General features: G+C 37.5%; 1 protein-coding gene across 3 annotated transcripts in view; it reads right to left on the bottom strand.

Moving 5' to 3' along the window:
• The window catches only part of LOC120308776 (ubiquitin-conjugating enzyme E2 variant 1), a 101,947-nt gene that overhangs the window by 36,074 nt on the left and 40,196 nt on the right, over positions 1-25,677 (bottom strand). For all 3 annotated transcript variants that reach the window (XM_039345257.1, XM_039345255.1, XM_039345256.1), the window contains 2 exons: positions 9,587-9,735; positions 6,368-6,493 (listed from right to left, as the gene is read on the bottom strand). In XM_039345257.1, the coding sequence (XP_039201191.1) occupies positions 6,368-6,493; positions 9,587-9,735 (275 nt within the window). The remainder of the gene's footprint in view (positions 1-6,367; positions 6,494-9,586; positions 9,736-25,677) is intronic.

Here is a 25,677-nt window from a genome sequence, read left to right on the forward strand (position 1 = left end):
GGTAAAATACATGGGAAAATCACATTGGAGGAAAATTCCACTTAGGGTTAGGGTTAGGTCACCATGAACTCGTATAGTAAAATGGACATCACCAACAAATTCGGAGTGTTTAGGTATGGTTAGGAGGGTACCTACTTTTCTAGGCTGCCCTATCTATGTTGCCTGGTAAAATACATGGGGAAATCCCATTGGAAGAAAATTCCACTTAGGGTTAGGGTTAGGTCACCATGACGTCATAGAGGAAAATGGACATCGCTAACAAATTCAGAGTGCTTGGGTATGGTTAGGAATGCACTTCATTCTCTAGGCTGAGCTATCTATGTTTCCAGGTAAAATACATGGGAAAATCCCATTGGAGGAAAATTCCACTTAGGGTTAGGGTTAGGTCACCATGACCTCATAGAGGAAAATGGACATCGCCAACAAATTCAGAGTGCTTGGTTATGGTTAGGAGGGCACTTACTTCTCTAGGGTGTCCTATCTATGTTTCCTGGTAAAATACATGGGAAAATCCCATTGGAGGAAAATTCCAGTTTGGGTTAGGGTTAGGTCACCATGACCTCATAGAGGAAAATGGACATCGCCAACAAATTCAGAGTGCTTGGGTATGGTTAGGAGGCCACTTAGTTTTCTAGCCTGCTCTATCTCTGTTTCCTGATAAAATACATAAGAAAATCCAATGGGAGGAAAATTGCACAGGATTAGGTCACCATGAACACGTATAGTAAAATGAACATCACTAACAAATTCGGAGTGGTTGGGTATGGTTAGGAGGGCACCTACTTTTCTAGGCTGCCCTATCTATGTTGCCTGATAAAATACATGGGGAAATCCCATTGGAAGAAAATTCCACTTAGGGTTAGGGTTAGGTCACCATGAACTCGTATAGTAAAATGGACATCACCAACAAATTCGGAGTGTTTAGGTATGGTTAGGAGGGCACCTACTTTTCTAGGCTGCCCTATCTATGTTGCCTGGTAAAATACATGGGGAAATCCCATTGGAACAAAATTCCACTTAGGGTTAGGGTTAGGTCACCATGACGTCATAGAGGAAAATGGACATCGCTAACAAATTCAGAGTGCTTGGGTATGGTTAGGAATGCACTTCATTCTCTAGGCTGAGCTATCTATGTTTCCAGGTAAAATACATGGGAAAATCCCATTGGAGGAAAATTCCACTTCAGGTTAGCGTTAAGTCACCATGATGTCATAGAGGAAAATGGACATTGCCAATAAATTTGGAGTGCTTGGGTGTGGTTAGGAGGGCACTTACTTTTCTAGGCTGCCCTATCTATGTTTCCTGGTAAAATACATGGGAAAATCCCATTGGAGGAAAATTCCACTTAGGGTTAGGGTTAGGTCACCATGACCTCATAGAGGTAAAAGGATGTCAACAATAAATTCGGAGCGTTTGGGTATAGTTAGGAGGGCACTTACTTTTCTAAGCTGCCCTATCTATGTTTCCTGGTAAAATACATGGGAAAATCCCATTGGAGGAAAATTCCACTTAGGGTTAGGGTTAGGTCACCATGAACCCGTATAGTAAAATGGACATCACCAACAAATTCAGAGTGCTTGGGTATGGTTATGAGTGCAGTTAATTCTCTAGGCTGACCTATCTATGTTTCCTGGTAAATTCATGGGAAAATCCCATTGGAGGAAAATTCCACTTAGGGTTAGGGTTAGGTCACCATGAACTCGTATAGTAAAATGGATACTGCCAACAAATTCAGAGTGCTTGGGTATGGTTAGAAGGGCACTTAGTTTTCTAGGCTGCCCCTATCTATGTTTCCTGGTAAAATACATGGGAAAATCCCATTGGAGGAAAATTCCACTTAGGGTTAGGGTTAGGTCATCATGAACTCAGAGAGGAAAATGGACATCACCAACTAATTTGGAGTGCTTGGGTATAGTTAGGAATGCACTTCATTGTCTAGGCTGAGCTATCTATGTTTCCAGGTAAAATACATGGGAAAATCCCATTGGAGGAAAATTCCACTTAGGGTTAGGGTTAGGTCATCATGAACTCAGAGAGGAAAATGGACATCACCAACAAATTTGGAGTGCTTGGGTATAGTTAGGAATGCACTTCATTGTCTAGGCTGAGCTATCTATGTTTCCAGGTAAAATACATGGGAAAATCCCATTGGAGGAAAATTCCACTGTTATGGTTAGGTCACCATGACCTCATAGAGGAAAATGGACATGGCCAACAAATTCAGAGTGCTTGGTTATGGTTAGGAGGGCACTTACTTCTCTAGGCTACCCTATCCATGTTTCCTGGTAAAATAAATGGAAAAATCCCATGGGAGGAAAATTCCACTTAGGGTTAGGGTTAGGTCACCATGAACTCATAGAGGAAAATGGACATCGCTAACAAATTTGGAGTGCTTAGGTATGGTTAGGAGGCCACTTACTTTTCTAGGCTGCCCTATCTATGTTTCCTGGTAAAATACATGGGAAAATCCAATGGGAGAAAAATTGCACTTAGGATTAGGTCACCATGAACTCGTATAGTAAAATGGACATCACTAACAAATTCGGAGTGCTTGGGTATGGTTAGGAGGGCACTTACTTTTCTAGGCTGCTCTATCTATGTCTCCTGGTAAAATACATGGGAAAATCCCATTGGAGGAAAATTCCACTTAGGGTTAGGGTTAAGTCACCATGATGTCATAGAGAAAATGGATATCGCTAACAAATTCAGAATGCTTGGGTATGGTTAGGAATGCACTTCATTCTCTAGGCTGAGTTATCTATGTTTCCTGGTAAAATACATGGGAAAATCCCATTGGAGGAAAATTCCACTTAGGGTTAGGGTTAAGTCACCATGATGTCATAGAGGAAAATGGATATCGCTAACAAATTCAGAGTGCTTGGTTATGGTTAGGAGGGCACTTACTTCTCTAGGCTACCCTATCTATGTTTCCTGGTAAAATACATGGAAAAATCCCATGGGAGGAAAATTCCACTTAGGGTTAGGGTTAGGTTACCATGAACTGAGAGAGGAAAATGGACATCACCAACAAATTCGGAGTGTTTGGGTATGGTTAGGAGGGTACTTACTTTTCTAGGCTGGCCTATGTATGTTTCCTGGTAAAATACATGGGAAAATCCCATTGGAGGAAAATTCCACTTAGGGTTAGGGTTAAGTCACCATGATGTCATAGAGAAAATGGATATCGGTAACAAATTCAGAATGCTTGGGTATGGTTAGGAATGCACTTCATTCTCTAGGCTGAGTTATCTATGTTTCCTGGTAAAATACATGGGAAGATCCCATTGGAGGAAAATTCCACTTAGGGTTAGGGTTAGGTCACCATGAACTCGTGTAGTAAAATGGACACTGCGAACAAATTCAGAGTGCTTGGGTATGGTTAGAAGGGCACTTAGTTTTCTAGGCTGCCCCTATATATGTTTCCTTGTAAAATACATGGGAAAATCCTATTGGAGGAAAATTCCACTTAGGGTTAGGGTTAGGTCATCATGAACTCAGAGAGGAAAATGGACATCACCAACTAATTTGGAGTGCTTGGGTATAGTTAGGAATGCACTTCATTGTCTAGGCTGAGCTATCTATGTTTCCAGGTAAAATACATGGGAAAATCCCATTGGAGGAAAATTCCACTTAGGGTTAGGGTTAGGTCATCATGAACTCAGAGAGGAAAATGGACATCACCAACAAATTTGGAGTGCTTGGGTATAGTTAGGAATGCACTTCATTGTCTAGGCTGAGCTATCTATGTTTCCAGGTAAAATACATGGGAAAATCCCATTGGAGGAAAATTCCACTTAGGGTTAGGGTTAGGTCACCATGACCTCATAGAGGAAAATGGACATCGCCAACAAATTCAGAGTGCTTGGTTATGGTTAGGAGGGCACTTACTTCTCTAGGCTACCCTATCCATGTTTTCTGGTAAAATAAATGGAAAAATCCCATGGGAGGAAAATTCCACTTAGGGTTAGGGTTAGGTCACCATGAACTCATAGAGGAAAATGGACATCGCTAACAAATTTGGAGTGCTTAGGTATGGTTAGGAGGCCACTTACTTTTCTAGGCTGCCCTATCTATGTTTCCTGGTAAAATACATGGGAAAATTCAATGGGAGAAAAATTGCACTTAGGATTAGGTCACCATGAACTCGTATAGTAAAATGGACATCACTAACAAATTCGGAGTGCTTGGGTATGGTTAGGAGGGCACTTACTTTTCTAGGCTGCTCTATCAATGTTTCCTGGTAAAATACATGGGAAAATCCCATTGGAGGAAAATTCCACTTAGGGTTAGGTTTAAGTCACCATGATGTCATAGAGAAAATGGATATCGCTAACAAATTCAGAATGCTTGGGTATGGTTAGGAATGCACTTCATTCTCTAGGCTGAGTTATCTATGTTTCCTGGTAAAATACATGGGAAAATCCCATTGGAGGAAAATTCCACTTAGGGTTAGGGTTAAGTCACCATGATGTCATAGAGGAAAATGGATATCGCTAACAAATTCAGAGTGCTTGGTTATGGTTAGGAGGGCACTTACTTCTCTAGGCTACCCTATCTATGTTTCCTGGTAAAATACATGGAAAAATCCCATGGGAGGAAAATTCCACTTAGGGTTAGGGTTAGGTTACCATGAACTGAGAGAGGAAAATGGACATCACCAACAAATTCGGAGTGTTTGGGTATGGTTAGGAGGGTACTTACTTTTCTAGGCTGCCCTATCTATGGTTCCTGGTAAAATACATGGGAAAATCCCTTTGGAGGAAAATTCCACTTAGGGTTAGGGTTAGGTCACCATGAACTCGTATAGTAAAATGGACATCACCAACAAATTCGGAGTGTTTCGGTATGGTTAGGAGGCCATTTAGTTTTCTAGCCTGCTCTATCTCTGTTTCCTGATAAAATATATAAGAAAATCCAATGGGAGAAAAATTGCACTTAGGATTATGTCACTATGAACTCATATAGTAAAATGGACATCACTAACAAATTCGGAGTGCTTGGTTATGGTTAGGAGGGCACTTACTTTTCTAGGCTGCCCTATCTATGTTTCCTGGTAAAATACATGGGAAAATCCCAGTGGAGGAAAATTCCACTTAGGGTTAGGTTTAAGTCACCATGATGTCATAGAGAAAATGGATATCGCTAACAAATTCAGAATGCTTGGGTATGGTTAGGAATGCACTTCATTCTCTAGGCTGAGTTATCTATGTTTCCTGGTAAAATACATGGGAAGATCCCATTGGAGGAAAATTCCACTTAGGGTTAGGGTTAGGTCACCATGAACGCAGAGAGGAAAATGGACATCGCCAACAAATTCAGAGTGCTTGGGTATGGTTAGGAGGGCACTGACTTTTCTTGCCTGCCCTATCTATGTTCATGGGAAAATACATGGGAAAATCCCATTGGAGGAAAATTCCACTTAGGGCAGTGATGGAGAACCTTTTAGAGACCTAGTGCCGAAACTGCAACCTAAAACCCACTTATGTATTGTTGGGTGCCGGGTGTGGATGGCCCATTGAGTGGGCGTGGCCCACTGCGTGGGCATGGCTGCGGTGGTAACGGCAGACTCTGTGGGAGTAAAAAGTTCATTCAATCAATTCAAACTTTACGAGGTCTTTTTTTTTCTGCGAGAAGTTGAAATTGATGAATGATTGAACCTTTTTTTTTTCTTTTGCACACGGCGGCAAAGGCCTAAAGCGAAAAAGTTTTATAAAACCCAGCTGAAGGCCTAGGACTGGGGCCTACAGAAAGGGATCTGCCACAGGTTCGCTACCAGGGCCATAGCTAATCTCAAGAGAGGATTTGGGTCCCAGAACTAGCATTTCCAATTGGCCTCATAGCTCAACAATCATACCATTTTGATCTATTCTCAGATAACTGGCAGATTCAGCAGCATTTCTATGAAAACCATAATTGTATGTTATAATGCAGTAATACAAGTCTATATCTCATGTAATGTTAGAGTGCCCATTATATACTAAATGAAGGCCAAACTTAGAACACAGATTGTTGGGTTGCCAAATTTCTAACAACAGCCATAGCTCACAGAAATTAACATTCTCACTCACACTATTTCAGGCCTCCCTGTATAAATCTTTTTATTGTTTTATATTTGATATACTGTTACACTGTTGTTTTTTAAAAACTGATCTCAGACTGAAAATAAATAATGATTGACTCAATTAAAAAAACAACTCCTTCATCAATAAACTTGTAAAATATGTATTTGCTTCAATATTTATAAACAGAAAAATTGCAAAACAGAATAATAAATAACTAGCTGCATGCTTACAGAAGTGTGCTGCCTTCCTATTCTGCTTGAAAAACTGACACATTACTTTTAGGATGGAAATAGTGAAAAACTTACCACTCCATTAGAACTATTTACTCCATTCATATTAATTTTTGTTACAAATCTTACAAATGGAGGTGCTTCAGGATATTTAGGGCCACATTCTATTTTAAGGCTGTATATTCTGTTTTCATAAATAGTCTGTGGGGAGAAAAAATATTTCTGTCAAGGAATCCATAACTGAAGGACCATTGCATACAAGATCAATTTCAAGTTAGCAAAATTATTTTCTTTCTTTTCTCCCACCCTCCAAATGAACCTAATTTGCATGCACATTTCATAGTGTAGCAAACAAGTGATAACTGCAGATGAACAAGTATATCTAAGAAAAAAAATGCAAAGATGCACTGCCTTACCTCTTTTTTTTTAACTAATTATTTATCTGACATACACAACTCCATGTTTCTCAATAAGTGGTGGTCTTTTTATACATTAACAGGAGGTCAAAACATCTGGGCTTGCTATTGGAGGGAGAGAACCTACAATTTGGCATTCTACTGCTTGGATGTAAATATTCTACTTGGCAAGCAGAAGGAATTTCATTTGTATTTATCCTTGTTTACTTTCATGGTCTGTAATCTCTTCTTCTGAACCAAAAACCACTATCTTAGAAGTTCTTTCCATTATTCTATATCAGATTTTGGAGGTTATGGAGAACTTCAGGTAGATGATAGAAAACTATATGATACATAAGCAAAGTTCCTTCTGCTTACCTTGGGCTGTTGGGGCCATATTCCAATTAAATAACTATGTTGGGTTTCTCCAAGAATTACAAAAGGCAAAATATGTACAAAATATCAGATGCATTCTAGGACCCTCTGTATGAATTACTGACTTGCAAATTCCATTTGTTATCAATAGGCTCTTATTTTTCTCCAAAGAACATTCTGGCTTATAAATGGATATATTACAAGTGCAATATGACAGTAATTACAATATAATTTGGATTGCAACTTATTTTTATGAAAAATAATACTTTAATACTTTCTCAAAACTGGTAACCACATAAAGATGAACACTAGCTCCAAAGACAGAAAAAATTAAATACACCAAATAAACATACATGACAATATTTTAAAAATGTGACATTGTTACCAGACTGAACTCATTTAAATCAATTGGTTGTGATTGACAGCTGGATTTTTTATCCTCTTTATGCCATGCTGATCTGGGACCTGATGATGACTAATAAATTAAGATTGCACCACAAAGAGAAAGTCCATTTAAAATGTATTGGAAAAGTAAGTCAAAGGATTCATATATTTTATAATGTAAGAATCAACTTCATGAAATAATTATAGATAAAAATCAATATAATTGTCTAAAAATATAATAAGCGTAATAACTATAATAAAGAAATTAAGTCATAATAAGCAGCAAAAAAGCATATTAATGCAGATCAAGTGGAAATGTGTTAACTTCCAAAATGTCCTAGGGTAAGCATAGTTAATTAAATAATTAATTCAACATATAGAGAACTACTTTTATCTACCATTCCATATTATAAACTTTGCTTCAAGATGATTTCAACTCATAGTGTTTTTATGATATGTCTATGCATTCATGAGGAAAATTCAAAATATTTAACATGGTTTTCAGCTTCAGAGAAAAATTAGAAAAGTTAAGAAAAGTTTTGAAGAGAACTATTTTTTTTTTCTTGCTTCAACTAGGAAAATTCAAAAACAAAAATGCCCTGTCTCTCCATCTTGAAAGATTTACCAAAGATGTAGCATTACAAGGAATTTGACAGCATAGGCTAGTATTCAGGAAAAAGTTCCCCCTTTGATTATATCAGCATTTTTAAAAGCATCAGTATCTCTTATTACCATGGATGTGACATGTTCTCATATTCTGATTGGTTGCTCTGTTTGTGATGTTACTCTAGAATTTCATTTGGTTGCTACTTCTTTGGATGTTCATTGGCTGGTTTTACATCCTGGGGCTTTCCAGTTCAAACTAATGTCATTTTAACTGTTGTTAGATCAAAACTGTATGTCTTGGAGTCTATACTTCCTAATTAGATTTCTGATATCTTGATTCTCCAAACAATAAATCAAGTCATAAGTCTGTCCATTCAAGTCTGACATTCTACAAATGGCCCTTGAGCTTGTTTGGAAGTTCTAGCAGTGTAGCACATTGTATGTGTATGCCCTGAGTTAAGTATAGTATACTTCTATCTGGGATAGTCATTCTTTCATGGAGAAGCAGTTTTGGGAGAGAGAGACACACACATGGAGCACTGAGGGAAGAAGACATACACCCTAGTGAGCCAGATCAAACCTGGTGATCAATGGGGTGGCCAAAGTCACAGTCAGGTTTCCTCAAATCTATGTTTTGATATAAAAATCACCTTAAACTGAAACTAAACTGAATAGTTCTTCTGTCAGTTCATCACAAAACCTTGTTTCTATATAGTTATATTATAGGTAACCATATTTAAGCAGCATCAATGAAAGTTATTCCTGACATTATTTATATCTGTTAGGTATCATGCTCTATATTCCTTCATGGTCAGATGGGGGTGCTATAAGCAAATATAAAACTCAGTTTCAAGTTGCCAATTTTAATTATGAGGAATTGGGAAGTGTACTATTTTTACTCCTTCAGATTTCAAAGTAACATGGAATATGATTTAATGCTTGACTTTCCTTTTGTTCATAACTTTTATTTTTGCAGTTTTCCATCTTTCATCTGAAGAGATTGAGAAATCCTACATGAATTCTTTAAAGCAATTTTGTTCAGACTCGGGTCCTCAAAACAAGATGAATAGATTCATTTAAAATAAATTTGCTTCAGAGTCTCATTTATGAAAGACACTCAGAATTTATGCACAGCATATGGCATTCAAAAGTATGTTCATATCCTACTCTCTCATCTATTATTGTAAAGCTGAACTTTTCCCCATTGAGTTTTGCCTTAGTAGATTTTGACTCATTATTATGTGCAAAAAAGAAATTGTGGCTAAATTACCCAGTAAGTCAAATAATCAGTTGAACAATGATCAATTTACTGCTATACTCTAAAAAGACAGAAACTGAAATGGGATTTCCATATCATTTAAGAAGGTAAAGATAAGAAGTTAAACATGGGGTTTACCATTTTATAACCATCTCATTCTACGAACTACTGTATATTACAAAATCAATCACAAAAAATAATGTATCCCATTATAATACTAGAAATCTGATTTTTAAAAACAAAGCAATAGTTTTATATCTTTAAATTGATGCTTACCCTTGGGGGCCCAATAATCATGCCTGTCCATCTTGTAAGTGTCATATCTTCATCGTCTTCAAGACCCCAGCTAACTGTTCCATCTCCTACTCCTTTCTGGCCTTCTTCTAGCTCTTCCAGCAGTCGAAAATTACGAGGAACTTTTACTCCTGAAAATAAATCAGATTGGACTTTTGAGATTAGAATGGCTGTTGGCAAAATAATATTGAATATCTGGACCCAGGTCTTTGATTAGCGTGCTAAACATCTAAACAGAATAACAGAATTGGAAGGGACCTTGGAGGTCTTCTGGTCCCAACCCTTTGCTCAAGCAGGAAACCCATTTCAGATAAATGGTTGTCCAATCTCTTCTTTAAAATCTCCAGTGCTGGAGTACCCACAACTTCTGGAGATAAGTCGTTCCACTGATTAATTGTTCTAACTGTCATGATATTTCTCCTTAATTCTGGATTGTTTCTCTCTTTGGTTAGTTTCCATCCATTGCTTCTTGTCCTGCCTTCGGGTGCTTTGGAGAATAGCCTGACTCCCTCTTCTTTGTGCCAACCCCTGGGATACTGGAACAATGCTTATCATGTCACCCATAGTTTACAATTAATAATATAACTCTATGAATCCAAATTAAATCCCACTAAATTGAAAGGACTTGTTTTTGTATATATGAGTAGTTAGAAAACAGTGCTGCAGTTAAAAGAAACTATTAGTTTAAGCACCAAAAATAATTAGCAACAATAACTATGTTTATAATTAATTTGATAACAATCTGCATCCAAAATTATTCTCTATGGAAGATATCCATTTGATTTTACAGAGAAGTTACAAGACCTTAGAAAAGTATTAAAGAATAATATGAACAGTGATTTCATCTACAACTCATTTTACGTGGCAAATTAGCCATGCCTTTCTGCGGAGAAACTATTATGTCATTGCAAGATGTTATAAAGCAGAACACGTATCTCTAGAACTAAAGTTGTAAATAAACATAGAAAAATAAATATAGCAGGTGGACTCAAGGTTCCGAACTTGAAATTGTATTATGATGCTATGGTATTAACATTAATTAGTGATTGGGTTAACTTAACAAATGTAGATGTACTCCTTCTGGAGAGATGGGATTTACTTTTTGGATGGCATGCCTATTTAATTTTTAATAAAAAGGTTGATAGGGTTTTTAAGTCTCATATTTTAAGAACTTCTTTACTTTGGGTTTGGAAGAAATATTATAGAAGTGATTCTAGAATTCCATTATGGGCTATCCCATGGCATGCGATAGAAGGGATAAGGAGAGGAGTTAAGATGGATAGTATTTCTTATACACAATTATTTAGATGAGATGGTAAAAATTGGCAATTAAAATCTATGGAAGATTTAATACAAGAAAACATCATTTATTCATGGTTTCAGTATAGACAATTATTGGAAAGGTGGAAGATAGATTGTAAGGTGGGTTTGCTCAGAGAGGATGAGAATTTGTTAAAACAAATAAAAGATCAAAGACGAACCCATATTAAAAGAATTTACGGGGTGTTAGTGGAATTGGATTCAAAAGTAGAACTAGTTAAAGATTGTATGGTTAAATGGGCACAAAATTTTGATGAATCGGTTCCATTAGATACTTGGAAGATTATTTGGGTGAGGAATGTCAAATTTACACAAGCCCAAAATTTACGGGAAAACTTTTATAAAATGTTTTACAGATGGCACCTTGATCCACAAAAATTGTCTCGTATGTATTCAAACTTGCAGCCTAAATGTTGGAGATGTGGTTGCTTGGACGCCACTTATTATCATATTTGGTGGTTATGAAAAAACATAAAAGCTTTTTGGATTAAGATATGGTGGAATATTCAAAGAATTTTTAAAAGAAGGATAAAATTTACTCCACAATTGTTTTTGTTGGGTATTGTTTCTGATTGTGACAGTAAAGAAACTATATTAATGTTAAATCTAATTACAGCGGCTAGGTTGTTAGTAGGGCAATGTTGGAAGAAGGAATCTTTGCCTACTTTGCAAGAATGGTTTCTTAAAGTTTCTTATTTAGCGGAAATGGCAAAGATTTCGGCTTTCTTGAAAGATCAATCGCAAGAGAAGTACCTTTTGGTATGGAAAAGATGGATAAACTTTATACAATATAAGTATGATATAAAAAAATATTATTTAGCTTTTGAATAATTTATATTTAAAGTTTAAGATATTTTTTAGATATTTTTTCTTTTTCTTCTTCTTTTTCTTGTTTCTTTTCTTTTTCTCTTTCTGTTTTTTAAATACTGGTGTTAAAGTATTTTATGATTTGTTTAATTATTGTAACCAAGTTTATATATGGTTTATTTGTGTTTAAAATTTTTTCTCTTAAATTTTAACTAAGCCTGTATTCAGCTCTGGGAAGGTTGGGGGAGGGTTGGGGCGGGTTGGGAGGGTTTGGGGAAAGGAACTTTTTTGTAAAATTTTAAAAATTTTCAATAAAAAAAAGAAAAGAAAAATAAATATAGTGTGATCATTTTCTTATTATTAACAAAAAATTAAAAAGCTATTTGGAGTGTGGAGATATAGATAAACGATGCTATCCATTCATAGATTAGACTTGTCATAACCAAGATTGGGAAAAAGAAAAAAAAATATGAGGGGGGATATATATATATATATACACACACACACACACACACACATACACACACACACATATACATACACATACACACACACATACATGCATATGCATATACATATATACATACACACACACACACACAGTGTTTTCCCAAAAATAACACCAGGTCTTATTTATTTATTTTTTTGCCTCCAAAAGAAACACATCTATTTTCCAGGGATGTCTTCCTCACCTCCAGCTCTGACAGCCCCTTCCAGCAGGTCCACTTCTTCTGGGGCTGAAGGAGCAGTTGCGTTCTGCAATCAAGCCTTTCCAGAAGGCCTATGCAGCCGAGTACCGAGCTATGGATTCCATCCATAGCTTGGTCCTCAGCTGCAGAGGTCTTGCAGAACCGAGCTATGGATTGAATCTATAGCTTGGTACTTGACTGCAGTGGCCTTCCGGAAAGGACTGTGACTGAGAAATGCAGGGTTGGCTGTAGAAGATGCTGCAGAAGAAGTGGGCCAGTGAGGAGAGGCCTGGCTGCAAGGTAAGTGTGTGTGGGGCGCATGGGGCAGATCCACACCCCCACCCTAGCTTGATTTTTAGGTGTGCCTCATCCCAAAACTAGGACTTATTTTTGGGGTAGGGCTTATATTAGGCCCACCTCCAAAAATCAAGCTAGGGCTCATTTTCGGGGTAGGCCTTACTTTCGGGGAAACACACATATATACATACACAAACCATCTTCTTTCAATAGGTTACTGTTTTGCTCATTACTATACACTGCTGCACAGAATGGAGCAACACTTCACCAAGTTCACAATCTGTTTTCAAGATGTGTGGCATAACAAGGGCTGCCCTGATTAGAACTGGGAAGCTGTGGCCAGATATTTGAAAAGCACCAAATGGGAAATGCTGTTATAGACAATACTGTATACTATCCTTGAAAGTTATCACTAACATTGTCTTGGAATGCATATCTAATAAGCATTTCAGCTGCTTATTTCATAAGTCTAAGGCAGGGGTAGGCTACCTTGGCTCTTTTATGACTCGTGGCTCAGGAATTCTGGGAGTTGAAGTCCACGAGTCATAAAAGAGCCAAGGTTGCCTACCCCTGGTCTAAGGGAATAGGGAAAAAAATCCCAAAGAGAGATTTTTTTCCCCATATGCCTTCTGAATTCCTCCTTCAGTTAAAACAGAACAAGTAATAACCATTCTATATTATTGCTAAGAAAAGTACATGGATATGGCCATAGGATCCCCAGGATTTGATCTTGACTGAAGAAAAAAACTATATACATAGTTTGGGAGCTTTAACTGTATCTGCCTATTTTTTTTTTCTCTAAAGCATTCACAGGTATAAACAAAATCAAGCATTTGTCAACCATAAAGTCAATATACTATTGCTAAACAAAGTGTTTGTTTCCAATTATACCTGAAATACCATCTGCTCCCCTTTCTAGAAAAACAAGAACTTAATAAACATTATTTTGTTCCTTGGTAACACCAGCATCAACAACTGTAACCTGAGATCAATGAGTTTAAACTGGAAGAATCTTTGGGAACTGCAGCTAGTATTTCACATATACTGAGAAGTTCCTATCTCTTTAAATGCAATGTTTATGATTCATCCCATTCATTTTATGTACAGAAATACATGCAGTTAGGACCATTAGGGGCCAAGGGTTTGAGGAAACAATACAGGCTTGATGTACTGATGGAATAGTTAGCAAGGTAGAGTCTGCACATATCTCCAGGAGCAGAAAGTTGCACGAAGGAAAAACTGTCTGAAAGAAGCTCATACCCATGAACCTCATGGGGGGGGGACTTTCAATATACCCTCTTTCGATGACATAAGTGCAGATTGAATCCTGGCAAGGCACAGCTTGACATATTCCAATGCAGTGTTTTTAGGACTTTAAAGATAATGACTAGCAATTTGAAATTTACTAGAACAGTGGTTCTCAACCTTTTTAATGCCGCAACCCCAACCGGTCGTAAGTCGAGGACTACCCAACCGGTTGTAAATCGAGGACTACCCAACCGGTTGTAAGTCGAGGACTTTCCCTGCCCGGGAGTGCCGTGCATGCGTGGTGCTGCCCCCTGCGCTGGCCGAGGCGTAGCTGGCAAGCGGCAGAGACGGAGCAGGCCGACTACCGGCTGGGCCACCAGCTGGCCCAGCCCAAGGGAGGTAAGGCACCCGCTGGAAAAGGGGAAAAAAATGGCGGACAGCCTTGCTTGGTGACCCCTGTGAAATGGTCAATCGACCCCAAATGGGGTCGCGACCCATAGGTTGAGAACCGCTGCTCTAAATGGAGATTCTACTCTTTGCCTATCTGATATGCCATAGAAAGACCAGCCTTTTGCATGCAAATCAAGTGCTGTACTACTGAGCTGTAGGTCTTCTAATTTTATTCCAGTTTATCTAGTATGAATTACCTATGATCCTTAATGTAAAAATAAGCAGCCCTTTCAAAATCTCTCTACAAATGACTACTTCAGAATTTACCTGAATTCACTTTAATAGTTCACTAGACAAAAGAGAAAGATGAAAAAGAGTAATGTATGGATAACAGAGTGAGTGAGAAAACGTTCTGCCTTACTTGCTAAATTATAGCTCCACAAATTATCCCAGGAACACTTCTCTTGAATAATTTGCAGCTTTTAAATACCTTGGCATATTTTTTCAAACTCTGGAGCTTGGGAGGAACAATTAAAACCATTTCTGCCAGCCAGAGTTAACAACAGTGCAAGCATCCGTCATAGCTAACAACACTGCCAAGATCATTCTTTTTTCATTCCAAAGATGGCAGATGTGTATTTGCTGCCCTCAAGCTATTTAAAGCTAAAACTATATTCCAAATGCTGTATGGCACACTGGTATGCACCTATGATAATCTGAAAACCTCAGACACTGTTCTGTTCTGTTTGTTTATTTATTTGCAAGGGCTGTTTTCCATCCCAAGCTATGTTCAAATTGCTGTATGCACCTATGATAATCTGAAACCCTTAGACACTTATTTATTTGTTTATTTATTTGCAAGTACTGTTCCCCATCCCAAGCTATGTTCAAATTGCTTTACACTGCATGGAAAGTGAAATGATTCCAACCAGGCTTTACTCTTGTTTTCCAGTGGCCCACTGGTCCTGTTAACGCTCCTTGATGGTCTCTCATCAAAGTAGAGAGGAAAACAAATCTCAGCTGACCTGTGTATTGACTTGCCCCTAGGTTTAGATAATGCTAAAGCCATAATCTGTTGAATCCAATGGATTTGTGTTTGGTGTAAGTGCTGGTCTAGAAACCAGGAGACTGTGACTTCTAGTCCTGCTTCAGTCATAAAAGCTGGCTGGGTGACTTAGATCAAGTCACTCTGTCTTAGCCTAACCTACCACACAGGATTGTCGGTGTGGGGAAAATAGAAGGAGGAAGGAGTATTAAGTATGTTCACTGTTTTAAGTTACTTATAAAGTAATAAACGCAGGATGAAAATCTAATAAATAGCCAACTTTCATTAGCGGATTCCAATCTGGAAACCTTCTACACCCACAAATTGCATATGCAACCTTGATTGTTCAGCACACTGCACAGCCTTTCCTTCAATGCCTTTCCTTCCTGGTCTATCCTACCTCCATGATGGGATGGGAAGTACAGTAGAACCCAGTTTACCGAGAGGTGGTGTCCTTGTGGTCAGAATGAATCTGAGACCTTATCACATGTATTGTTCTGCTGCTTTCTATGTCAATTTACACGCAGACATACCTTTACCCTACCCGCTAACAAAAACTGAATCTGTTTTGAGGGAAAAGGTGGTTTGTTTCCCATTTGCAGATCAGATTCCTATAATCACCAAGATGCTAAGTATCTATCTGCAGTGATTTCCATAAAAAAAGCATAAAATGTCCTAATCTTGGAGTGATGACATCAACTTTATTTCTTTTTTAATTTATAGTAGTATTTTTTTTCTCCTTTCTAGTCTTTTCTAGACTCACTGGAGAAGGGCCTAATGCTGGGAAAGATTGAGGGAAATAGAAGAAGGAGACGACAGAGAATGAGGTGGCTGGATGGAGTCACTGAAGCAGTAGGCGTGAGCTTAAATGGATTCCAGAAGATGGTAGACGACAGGAAAGCCTGGAGGAACGTTGTCCATGGGGTCATGATGGGTCGGACACGACTTCGCAACTAACAAGTCTTTTCCAGTAGGTGCAGGCTCTGCTTTTTTTTCAGATCAACCAATGCTGACCCATTGGTTGTGGCAGGAATTGATCGCTTGTAGCCCAAGCCTGATGCCATGGGCTTAGAGTGAGCAACTGGCCTACAGTAACTCAGCCAGTGTTCATGCCTAAAGTGGGACTAGAACTCACAGTCTCCTGGTCTCTAGGCCAGCACCTTAACCAGTATACCAAACTGCCTCTTTTAATTAATCCTTGTTATTGCTATTAAATATGTATTATAATAAGAACATTTTATTGTAACTTGTTTAATTTTTTCCTTTCTCCAGGTAATTTCTTAGATTTTATATTAGTGTTACACTGCTTTCTGGTATAGATAATCCTTGTCTTATGACCCACAATTGAGTCCAGAATTTATGTTGTTAAATGAGAAATTTGTTAAGTGAGTTTTGTCTCATTTTACAACTTTTCTTGCCGCATTTGTTTAGTGAATCACTACAGTTGTTAAATAATGATGATGATGATGATGATGATGATGATGATGGAGTTGGAAGGTACCTTGGAGGTCATCTAGTCCAACCCCCTGCTCAGGCAGGAAGTAACATGGTTGTTAAGGGAATCTGGCTTCCCCATTGCTTGTCGGAAGGTAGCAACATGAGTCTGGGACATTGCAACCATCATAAATATGAACCAGTTGTCAAGCATCCAAATGTAAATCACATGACCATGGGGATGCTACAACGGTCATAAGTGTGAAAAATTGTCATGTCACTTTTTTCAGTGCTGTTATCTTTGAATGGTCACTAGATGAACCGTTGTAAGTCGAGGACTACCTCTATTTGGTCATTGCTTTTGTATATTTTTTAAACTTGCATTTCATTGACTGTAATTAATTTGAATGACAACTCCTGACAAAAACATTTTCTACATCTTATCTAATGACTGAATTCATAGATGCAGCTAGTTAAGAGTCATTCCTAAAAGTGATAAAAATCAGTAGCTATTAGTTTGTGAATAAGTGTGATGCAGGGAAACTAGAAGGCTTCCTTTTGCACTTGATTGGCCACTATAAGAACATAGTGCAGGATTAGATGAAAATGAAGAGAAGGACTAGTGGTGACAGGATAGCAGTGTTCCAATATCTCAGGGGTTGCCACAAAGAAGAGGGAGTCAAGCTATTCTCCAAAGCGCCTGAAGGCAGGACAAGAGGCAATAGATGGAAACTAACCAAGGAAAGAAGCAACCTAGAACTAAGGAGAAATTCCTGACAGAATAATTAATTAGTGGAACAACTTGCCTCCAGAAGTGAAGGGCCCAACAATGGAAGTTTTAAAGAAGAGATTGGACAACCATTTGTCTGAAATGGTGTAAGATTTCCTGCCTGAACAGGAGGGTGGACCAGAAGACTTCCAAGTTTTATTCCTATTCCTATTCCTATCCTATCCTATCCTATCCTATCCTATCCTATCCTATCCTATCCTATCCTATCCTATCCTATCCTATTCTATTCTATTCTATTCTTAGGTCAGGGATCTTATCTGGCAGGCCTCTCTTTATGTCCTTACTGTTAATAGGCCTGTCCCTAGAAAAGTGGGGGAAAGCCTTTCCCACAATGTAATGATAAACTGTTTCTTAAGTACCTTAAAGTCCTATTCTGATTACAGAGGTAAGGTCTTGTTTCTGGGTGAGTGCAAAACATCTCGTTTTGAAGTGTTTCTAGCACAAAATGTCATAAAACACTTTGAGTGCAAAACTGCTGTCTTGAATGTGAATCACTTCCAAATGTTTGAAACAGATAATTTCATACTCAAAACGATAATTTTAAACTTGAAAACAGTTCTTCAAAATTTCAGATTTAAAATGGTTCAAAATAAAGTATTTTTGCATGCCCTTATTCTTTTCCTAGCTTCACAGTAATAGGAATATTAGGGCTAAGGTAAAGTTCTAGGAAGGTTTGATATAAAATCTGGGAGATCTCTTCTTTGTTGGACCTGGAACAAAAGCCATCTTGTCCTTTAAAAGCAACAGAAAGCTATGTGCCCTAAGAACATGACTATATACGAAAAGGGAAGAATCCAAAATTAAATCAGAAGACATATCCTTGAGAATAACCAGAGAAAATCGCCTGTCTCAACATTAAAAAAAAAGCTATCATACTGCCCAATGGCTGAACAAATCTTGAAGTTGACTTACAGAAGATTTATGTCTATATTAATGCTTTACTGGAACACTTTAATAGGAACAGAATATAACTTGGCAAGATTGTTATTTCAACAAAAAGGTGCAAATTTACATTTTGGTAGTGCCATGCCTGCTTGAGTTATAGGCCTAGCTGCAACATTAAAAGCCTACAAAGCAGTTAAGTATTTAATGCTTAATTGCTCATTGCCCAAAGTTGGACTAAAACAGTGCTATGCTGCATTAACAGAGGGATAGAATCAAGATCACATGAAGTATTAATACCACTTTACAATGCCTTGGTAAGGCCACACTTGGAATACTGCATCCAGTTTTGGTCACCACGATGTAAAAAAGATGTTGAGACTCTAGAAGGAGTACAGAGAAGAGCAACAAAGATGATTAGGGGACTGGGGGCTAAAACATATTAGGAACGGTTGCTAGAATTGGGTATGTCTAGTTTAATGAAGAGACGGATGAGGGAGGACATGATATCATTGTTCCAATATCTCAGGGGCTGCCAGAAAGAATAGGGAGTCAGGTTATTCTCCAAAGCGCCTGAAGGCGGGACAAGAAGCAACGGATGGAAACTAATTAAGGAGAGAAGCAACCTAGAACTAAGGAGAAACTTCCTGACAGTTAGAACAATTTACCAGTGGAACAATCTGCCTCCAGAAGCGGTGAATGCTCCAACACTGGAAGTTTTAAAGAAGAAACTGGACAGCCATTTGTCTGAAATGGTATAGGGTTTCCTGCCTGAGCACAGGGTTGAACTAGATTACCTCCAAGGTCCCTTCCAACTTTATTATTATTTTTTATTATTATTCTGCTCTACTAACCAATATAAATGTTAAGTTGGCAATAAAAGTCAAACTGTTTGATCCTTTGGGTATTGCTTTGCCAAGGTTTGCTGATCTAAATAAAGACTTAAGTCAAGATTTAAGTCATAACATTTCTTCAAGACTTCGTGGACCCCCTGTGATGACATCGCGGTCCCTCAGGGGTCCATGGACCATAGGTTGAGAACTTTTGCTCTAGGATATGGTCTCCAGTTCTGAACCACTATTTTAGGCTCCATAATTCCCAGATAAATCATCAGGACAATTTTTCTCTAGTGAAAATGCAGTGTCTTTTGAAAGCAGAAATGCATCTCTGCACTATTTTCTATGAAAGGAATTTTATATATTCCTATAGTTTTCAGAGACACTGCCCAGTAAACAAGGGTTAGGAAATAATGCTTTTTTAAACTACATCAATTTTGCGCAATCATTTTGCACAAAACCCATCTCCATCTATTCATCTGAAACTTGTCAGCATTTGTCATCATAAAAACAATTATGCATACCAGTAAAGTTATTTTTTCCCTAAAATAAATAAAATTATAAGCACTTTCATTAAAGTAAGAATTTAAAGAAATCTAGCTCTAGTGCTTGTATATTTTTTCCCCTCAAAATTGAGGAAGATTTGTCACTCAAGAAGAATCTGGGCTTGCAAATATCACTCTATTCTGTTAAATAGTAAAAGAGTGATGGACTTCAATAATTTTCCAGTGCTAGTCAACACAAATCATATTTATGCCTAATTCAGTTTAAATGAAACTAGGCTTTTTTCAAAGCACTGAATTAGAACAGAATAAAATCTGGTGGGCACCAAACACTCCTTATGGTTCTTAATATTCCTCTATCATTTCTCAGACAAATGGAGCAAAGCTTTTGAAACACAGCAATGATTATGCAGCCTTTCAAAACTAGAAACAGATGATCCAAGATCTACAATTTTGGCCACTCTTATTGTCCAGTCTTTTTCCTTAGCAAGTATACAAATGGAGAGAAGGCTGCCTGAAGATGCTTATCATTTAGCTTAGCTTCCTTGTTTGTATGTCTGAGGGCACTTGATTCAAGAACCTTGTTGAAGCTAAGTAGGCCTGGATCTGAATAGGAAGTTACCTAGGAATTCTATGAGCTTAGAACCTCAAACTGCATTTGGCTTTTGCCTAGTGCAGGGGTAGGCAACCTTGGCTCTTTTATGACTCGTGGACTTCAACTCCCAGAATTCCTCAGCCAGCCATGCTGGCTGAGGAATTCTGGGAGTTGAAGTCCACGAGTCATAAAAGAGCCAAGGTTGCCTATCCCTGGCCTAGTGTTTACTTTCACTTTCTAAAGGACCATATCAAGTAGTGAAGTTGATGATGCTACTGATACAATCCATTACGAGCATATTGCAGTAAAAAGCTGGTTAATAGGGCTATGTAGCACTTCAGATACAAAGGCAAAAAAGCGTTTCAGATATGTGCCAAGGGCAGGAAGCTGTGTCACTCCTTATACCATATGTGGTTTTCTCCTCCTGCAATCATGCAGCAACTGTGGAGAGAGCTATGGTGGTCCCTGGAAAAAGCATGGCTGTTTTAAGTAGTTGTGGATAGGTGCAAAATAAGTGCCCCAGTGTGCTCTGAAGCACTTTTTGCCTTTCTAACCAAAACATTACTCAGTGTTACTGATCATGCACTAAAGTTTTCCATCCAAAGGCATTCCGAACAAATCAACTTGATAAACACTAAGCAGTTTTATCGTGATCAGTAAATGGAATCTTGAAAGTAATAGCCAAATGTTACAAATATTGTATAATAAAAACATAATTTAAATGAAAAACTTACTAGAATATTTTTGGCATCTATTGATTTAACATCTGCTGATTCTGAAAACCACTCAATCTACTTCCATAATCTACATTTTAAAAAACTATATAACATTTATAATATTTTCATATAATACAATTTTATACAAGCTTATGACAAAATATTTTCTGTCTATTTTATCATAAAATATTCATTTTTCGATTTCTAATTGCCAGATTCAGAGAAATGGAGAACTGGAAGAATTCTAAATTGTATAATTAATTTAGAAGATACACATCGGGTATTCATTTCCAAATATGGACCAAACCAAATCATTAAGCATTCTTCTATTAAGTTTAATTCTGAAAGTAATTCAGGGGACAGAATATGTTTTTCTTTCTCCCTACTTTCCACAACATCACAGAATAATTTATAATATACATTCCTTCCTGTTGACAGCAATGATCAATCAGTTATCTGCATAAGAAAGCAACAGTCTAGCAGAGATCTCCAGCTTACTGTATGAAGTGATTCTAAATTCTATTCTTTACTAAGCCTGCATCAGCAATACTTTACTATGTGGTTTCAAGCAGAATAAACAAACTAGCTGAAAAATGTTAGTGATTTGACCACAGAGCTATTGCTGCTACAATGTTTGACATTTGCTGTTCCAATAAAGAGACAGCAACAGAAACAAAAGGGGACTTTAGATTACACCTGTCCTGTCTTTGTATAACCCAGAAAGGCGGGAAAGCAAAATGAAAGTAAAACACAATGAAATTATGACAAAGGATAACAGAACAGCCACAATAGAGTGATTGTCAGAAGCTTGTGGCAATTAACTCCAAATCTATAAGCCTGCTCACTAGTATTTATTTTCTAACTGCAAATAGAATAAATATCTACATCATTGTAGAAATTATCCTTTTATATAAAAAACCCCTGAAAAGAATGGATCCCTATTTTTACCATTGTAAGAAAAAAACTATGCACAAACAATATCTGACAAAAATTAAAAATAAAATGAAATTGAAATAAAATATGAAAATAAATTTTTTTAAAAAAGAAATAAAAAAGGGCAGACTCGATGGACCACTGTGGGTTTTTTTTCTACAGTCAGTTTTTTATGTTTCTAATCCAACCAGAGAAACTAGCAATCAGGTGTGCTCTACAACTCTCTACCCATATCTTTTTAATATACAGCGACTGATATCGCAAGATAGATATTTCTTTGAAAAATGTTGATAATGGTGTCTATAGCTCCTCTCAGCATTGGCTCTTAAAGCAATTCCTAAATGGTACAGGTAATCCTTGCTTAGCGACTGCTTTGGATAGTGACTGCAGTTACAATGGGAATGAAAAGTAACCTTGTGACCAAGCCTGGCATTCACGGCCTTCACAAGCCAGTGAAGGGAAGCTGAAGTATGATCATAAGCACAATCACAGTTTCAGCTAGTGAGTGCTCTGTCCCTTAACAACCAAGTTGCTGGTCCCAGTTGTGGCTAAACAAGGGCCACATATATTAATAATTTGCCTTATTGTTCCCTTCAACTTGAAACTGCAAATCAGCAGCTGAAAATATTATAGATGTATTGAATTGGCTTAGGAACCTGAAATGAAGCAGAATGACTTCTCTATTTCATAACTCCTGTTATGTTTTTTCATAGCTAACTCTGTAGTCAAACAACCAAAATGATCTTGGACATCACCAGACTGAATACACAGAAATCAGACAACATTATTACTAAAGGAGCTCATCTGTAGCATCAAAGACATAGCCAGGTGCTGACTGTGGAACAGATCATTAACTTGTCATGTGCTAGTTCCAGTTAAGTTTAAGAAAAAAGCCAACCAGTTTCCACAACATGATCTTGAGCATATATCCACCATTTTTAAAAGAACACCAGGAAGCACTTTGAAGTCTTGAATTTAATTACCGTATTTTCCGGCATATAAAGCAACTCGGCGTATAAGACGACCCCCGACTTCGGCACCGATTTCCATGCCTAGAAAGTCGTCTTATATGCCGGAAACTACCGTAATTTCCAGCATATAAGGCGACTCGGCATATAAGACGACCCCTGACTTCGGCGCCAATTTCCACGCTTTAAAAAGTCGTTTTATACGCCGGAAAATATGGTAGTAGAGAATCACAGGAACTGTGGAATGAACTTAAGAAGTTGTTAAAGATTAATATGGAAATAGAGTGCCAAAAACCCAAAAGCAGAAGAAAACAATCTGCGTATCAAAATAAACTGTGGAAATTGCCAAGAAGAGAAGAGAAAGACAAAAATTTCAAAAAGGAAGTGAAAAAGAGTTTCAGAAAGCTGTGACAAAGGATAAGAATCAAGTATATTATTGCAACAAAATCTGTAAAGACATTGAAAATGGAAACAGATATGGAAAAACAAAGAAAATATTCTGAAAGATCTGTGAATTCAGAAGGAGATTCCGTTTTTGAATTGGTATGGACACCAATGGACAGAGTATCTAATTCAAAACAGATCAAAGATGGATGGACTATACTGAAATACTATAAAGATGTCAACATCCAAAATACCTTAAAAAATATTCCCTACTTACAAGAACTTCTAATACTAAAAGATAAAATTAGATCAGCACTCTGGTTATTATCAAGTAAGAAGGCTACAGGAACTGATGGAATACCCACAGAAATGTAGCAAGCAATAGAAGAATCAATAAAGGTCCTAACCAAGCTATGCCACCAAATATGTAGAACAAGACAGTTGCCAGCCAATTGGAAAAAGTCAATTTACATCCCAATACCAAAAAAAGAGAGACTTAATAGGGTGTGCAAATTATCATACAATATTCTTAATTTCACATGCTGGCAAAATAAAGCTTAGGATCATCCAACACACAATAGAGCGCCATGTGGAAAAAGAGAAACCAGGCATTTAATCTGGTTTTAAAAAAGACCAAGGAACATGAGACATTACTACTGATACACCCTGGATAATTGAAAAAGTCAAGAATACAAAACAAAAAGTCAAATAAATGATTCGTTGATTATAGAAAGGCTTTGGATTGTGTTGATGATGTCAAATTATGGAATGTCCTTTAGAAAAATTCAGAATATTTCACAAAACCTATATGCTGGTCAGGAATCCATGGTAGGACAGAGCATGACAAAACAGATTAGCTCTGGGGTGGCACAGGAGTGGGGCAAAGCCGTATGCTCTCCTCTTATTTATTCAAACTATATGCTGAATATGTATTAATGGAAGTAAAATTGAGAAAAAAAATATAAGTAGTCCTCGACTTAAGACTACAATTAGGACCAGAATTCCTATTGCTATGCAATGCTGTTAAGTGAATCATGCCTGATTTTACAACCTTTTTGCCATGGTTGTTAAGTGAATCACTGCAGTTAAGTAAAGGAAGGAACTGTCAGAAATACATGCTGGTTGCCAAGTGCCTGAACGCTGATCAGGTGACACTGGGAATGCTGCAAGAGTCCTAAATGTAAGGCTCTATTGCAGTGTGTCTCAACCTTAGCAACTTTCAGATGTGCAGACTTCAACTCCCAGAATTCCCCAGCCGGCTAGGTGCTGGAAGTCTGCATATCTGAAAAATTGTTAAGGTTGAGAAACACTGCAATAATCCTTATATCTTTTAAGGATCCTTACACTTTTTAAGCCACTTTTTTCAATGCAATGTAACTTCAAACAGTACCCAAATGAATGACTGTATCTTTAGGTTTACTTGTAGGATTTTTAAATGGAAGGAATAAACATTAATAAGCTGCACTATTCTGATAGCTGAAAATGCATAGGATCTACAAGCTCTATTAATGAAAGTCAAGGACCACAGTGAATAAATGTGACTAAGATTAAATATAAAGAAGACTGAAGTAATGACAACAGGTAGAACAACCAACCTTAGAATTGGTAATGAAGATGCAAGCAGTCAAAAAATACATTGCAGACTAGAACTTCGTACAGCAGCCATGAAGACCTTGGAAAATATATTCAGATTCTATAATATCTATATCTAAAGAGATCAGAATTGTGCAAGCCATGGTGTTTCCTGTGATAATTGGTGTAAGTGAAAATTAGCTTTGAAGAAGCAAGATATGAAGAATCTTGATGCTTTGGTGTTGAAGAAAATTCCTGAGAAGACTGTGGAAAGCCAAAAAAAAAAACAAAAAACCCCAAAACAAACAAACCAAAAGCAAACAAAACCCAACGAATCATCAAACAAATGGATCCAGAGTTCCCACTCAAGGCACAAATGACCAGGATAAAATTACCCATTATCCAAAGGCCTGGAGCTCCCTAGAGAAACCTCAAATGCTGGGAAAAGTGGAATGAAAAAGAAGAAGGAAGACCAGCAATAAGGTAGGTGGACTCAGTTACACTGGCAATGGGTGCGCAGCCGGAAGCCATAGAGGACTAGGTCAGGGACAGACTGCCATGGAGAAAATCTATCTATGGATTTCTAAGAGTTGATCCCTACTTGATTGCACATAATCAATTAATCAATCAACACTTCACAAGATGGAAGGGATTCCCATATCAG

The sequence above is a fragment of the Crotalus tigris genome, unplaced genomic scaffold (genome assembly GCF_016545835.1).
Source record: "Crotalus tigris isolate CLP2741 ecotype Arizona unplaced genomic scaffold, ASM1654583v1 scf7180000017947.1575755, whole genome shotgun sequence".
In the NCBI taxonomy this organism is placed as follows: domain Eukaryota; kingdom Metazoa; phylum Chordata; class Lepidosauria; order Squamata; family Viperidae; genus Crotalus; species Crotalus tigris.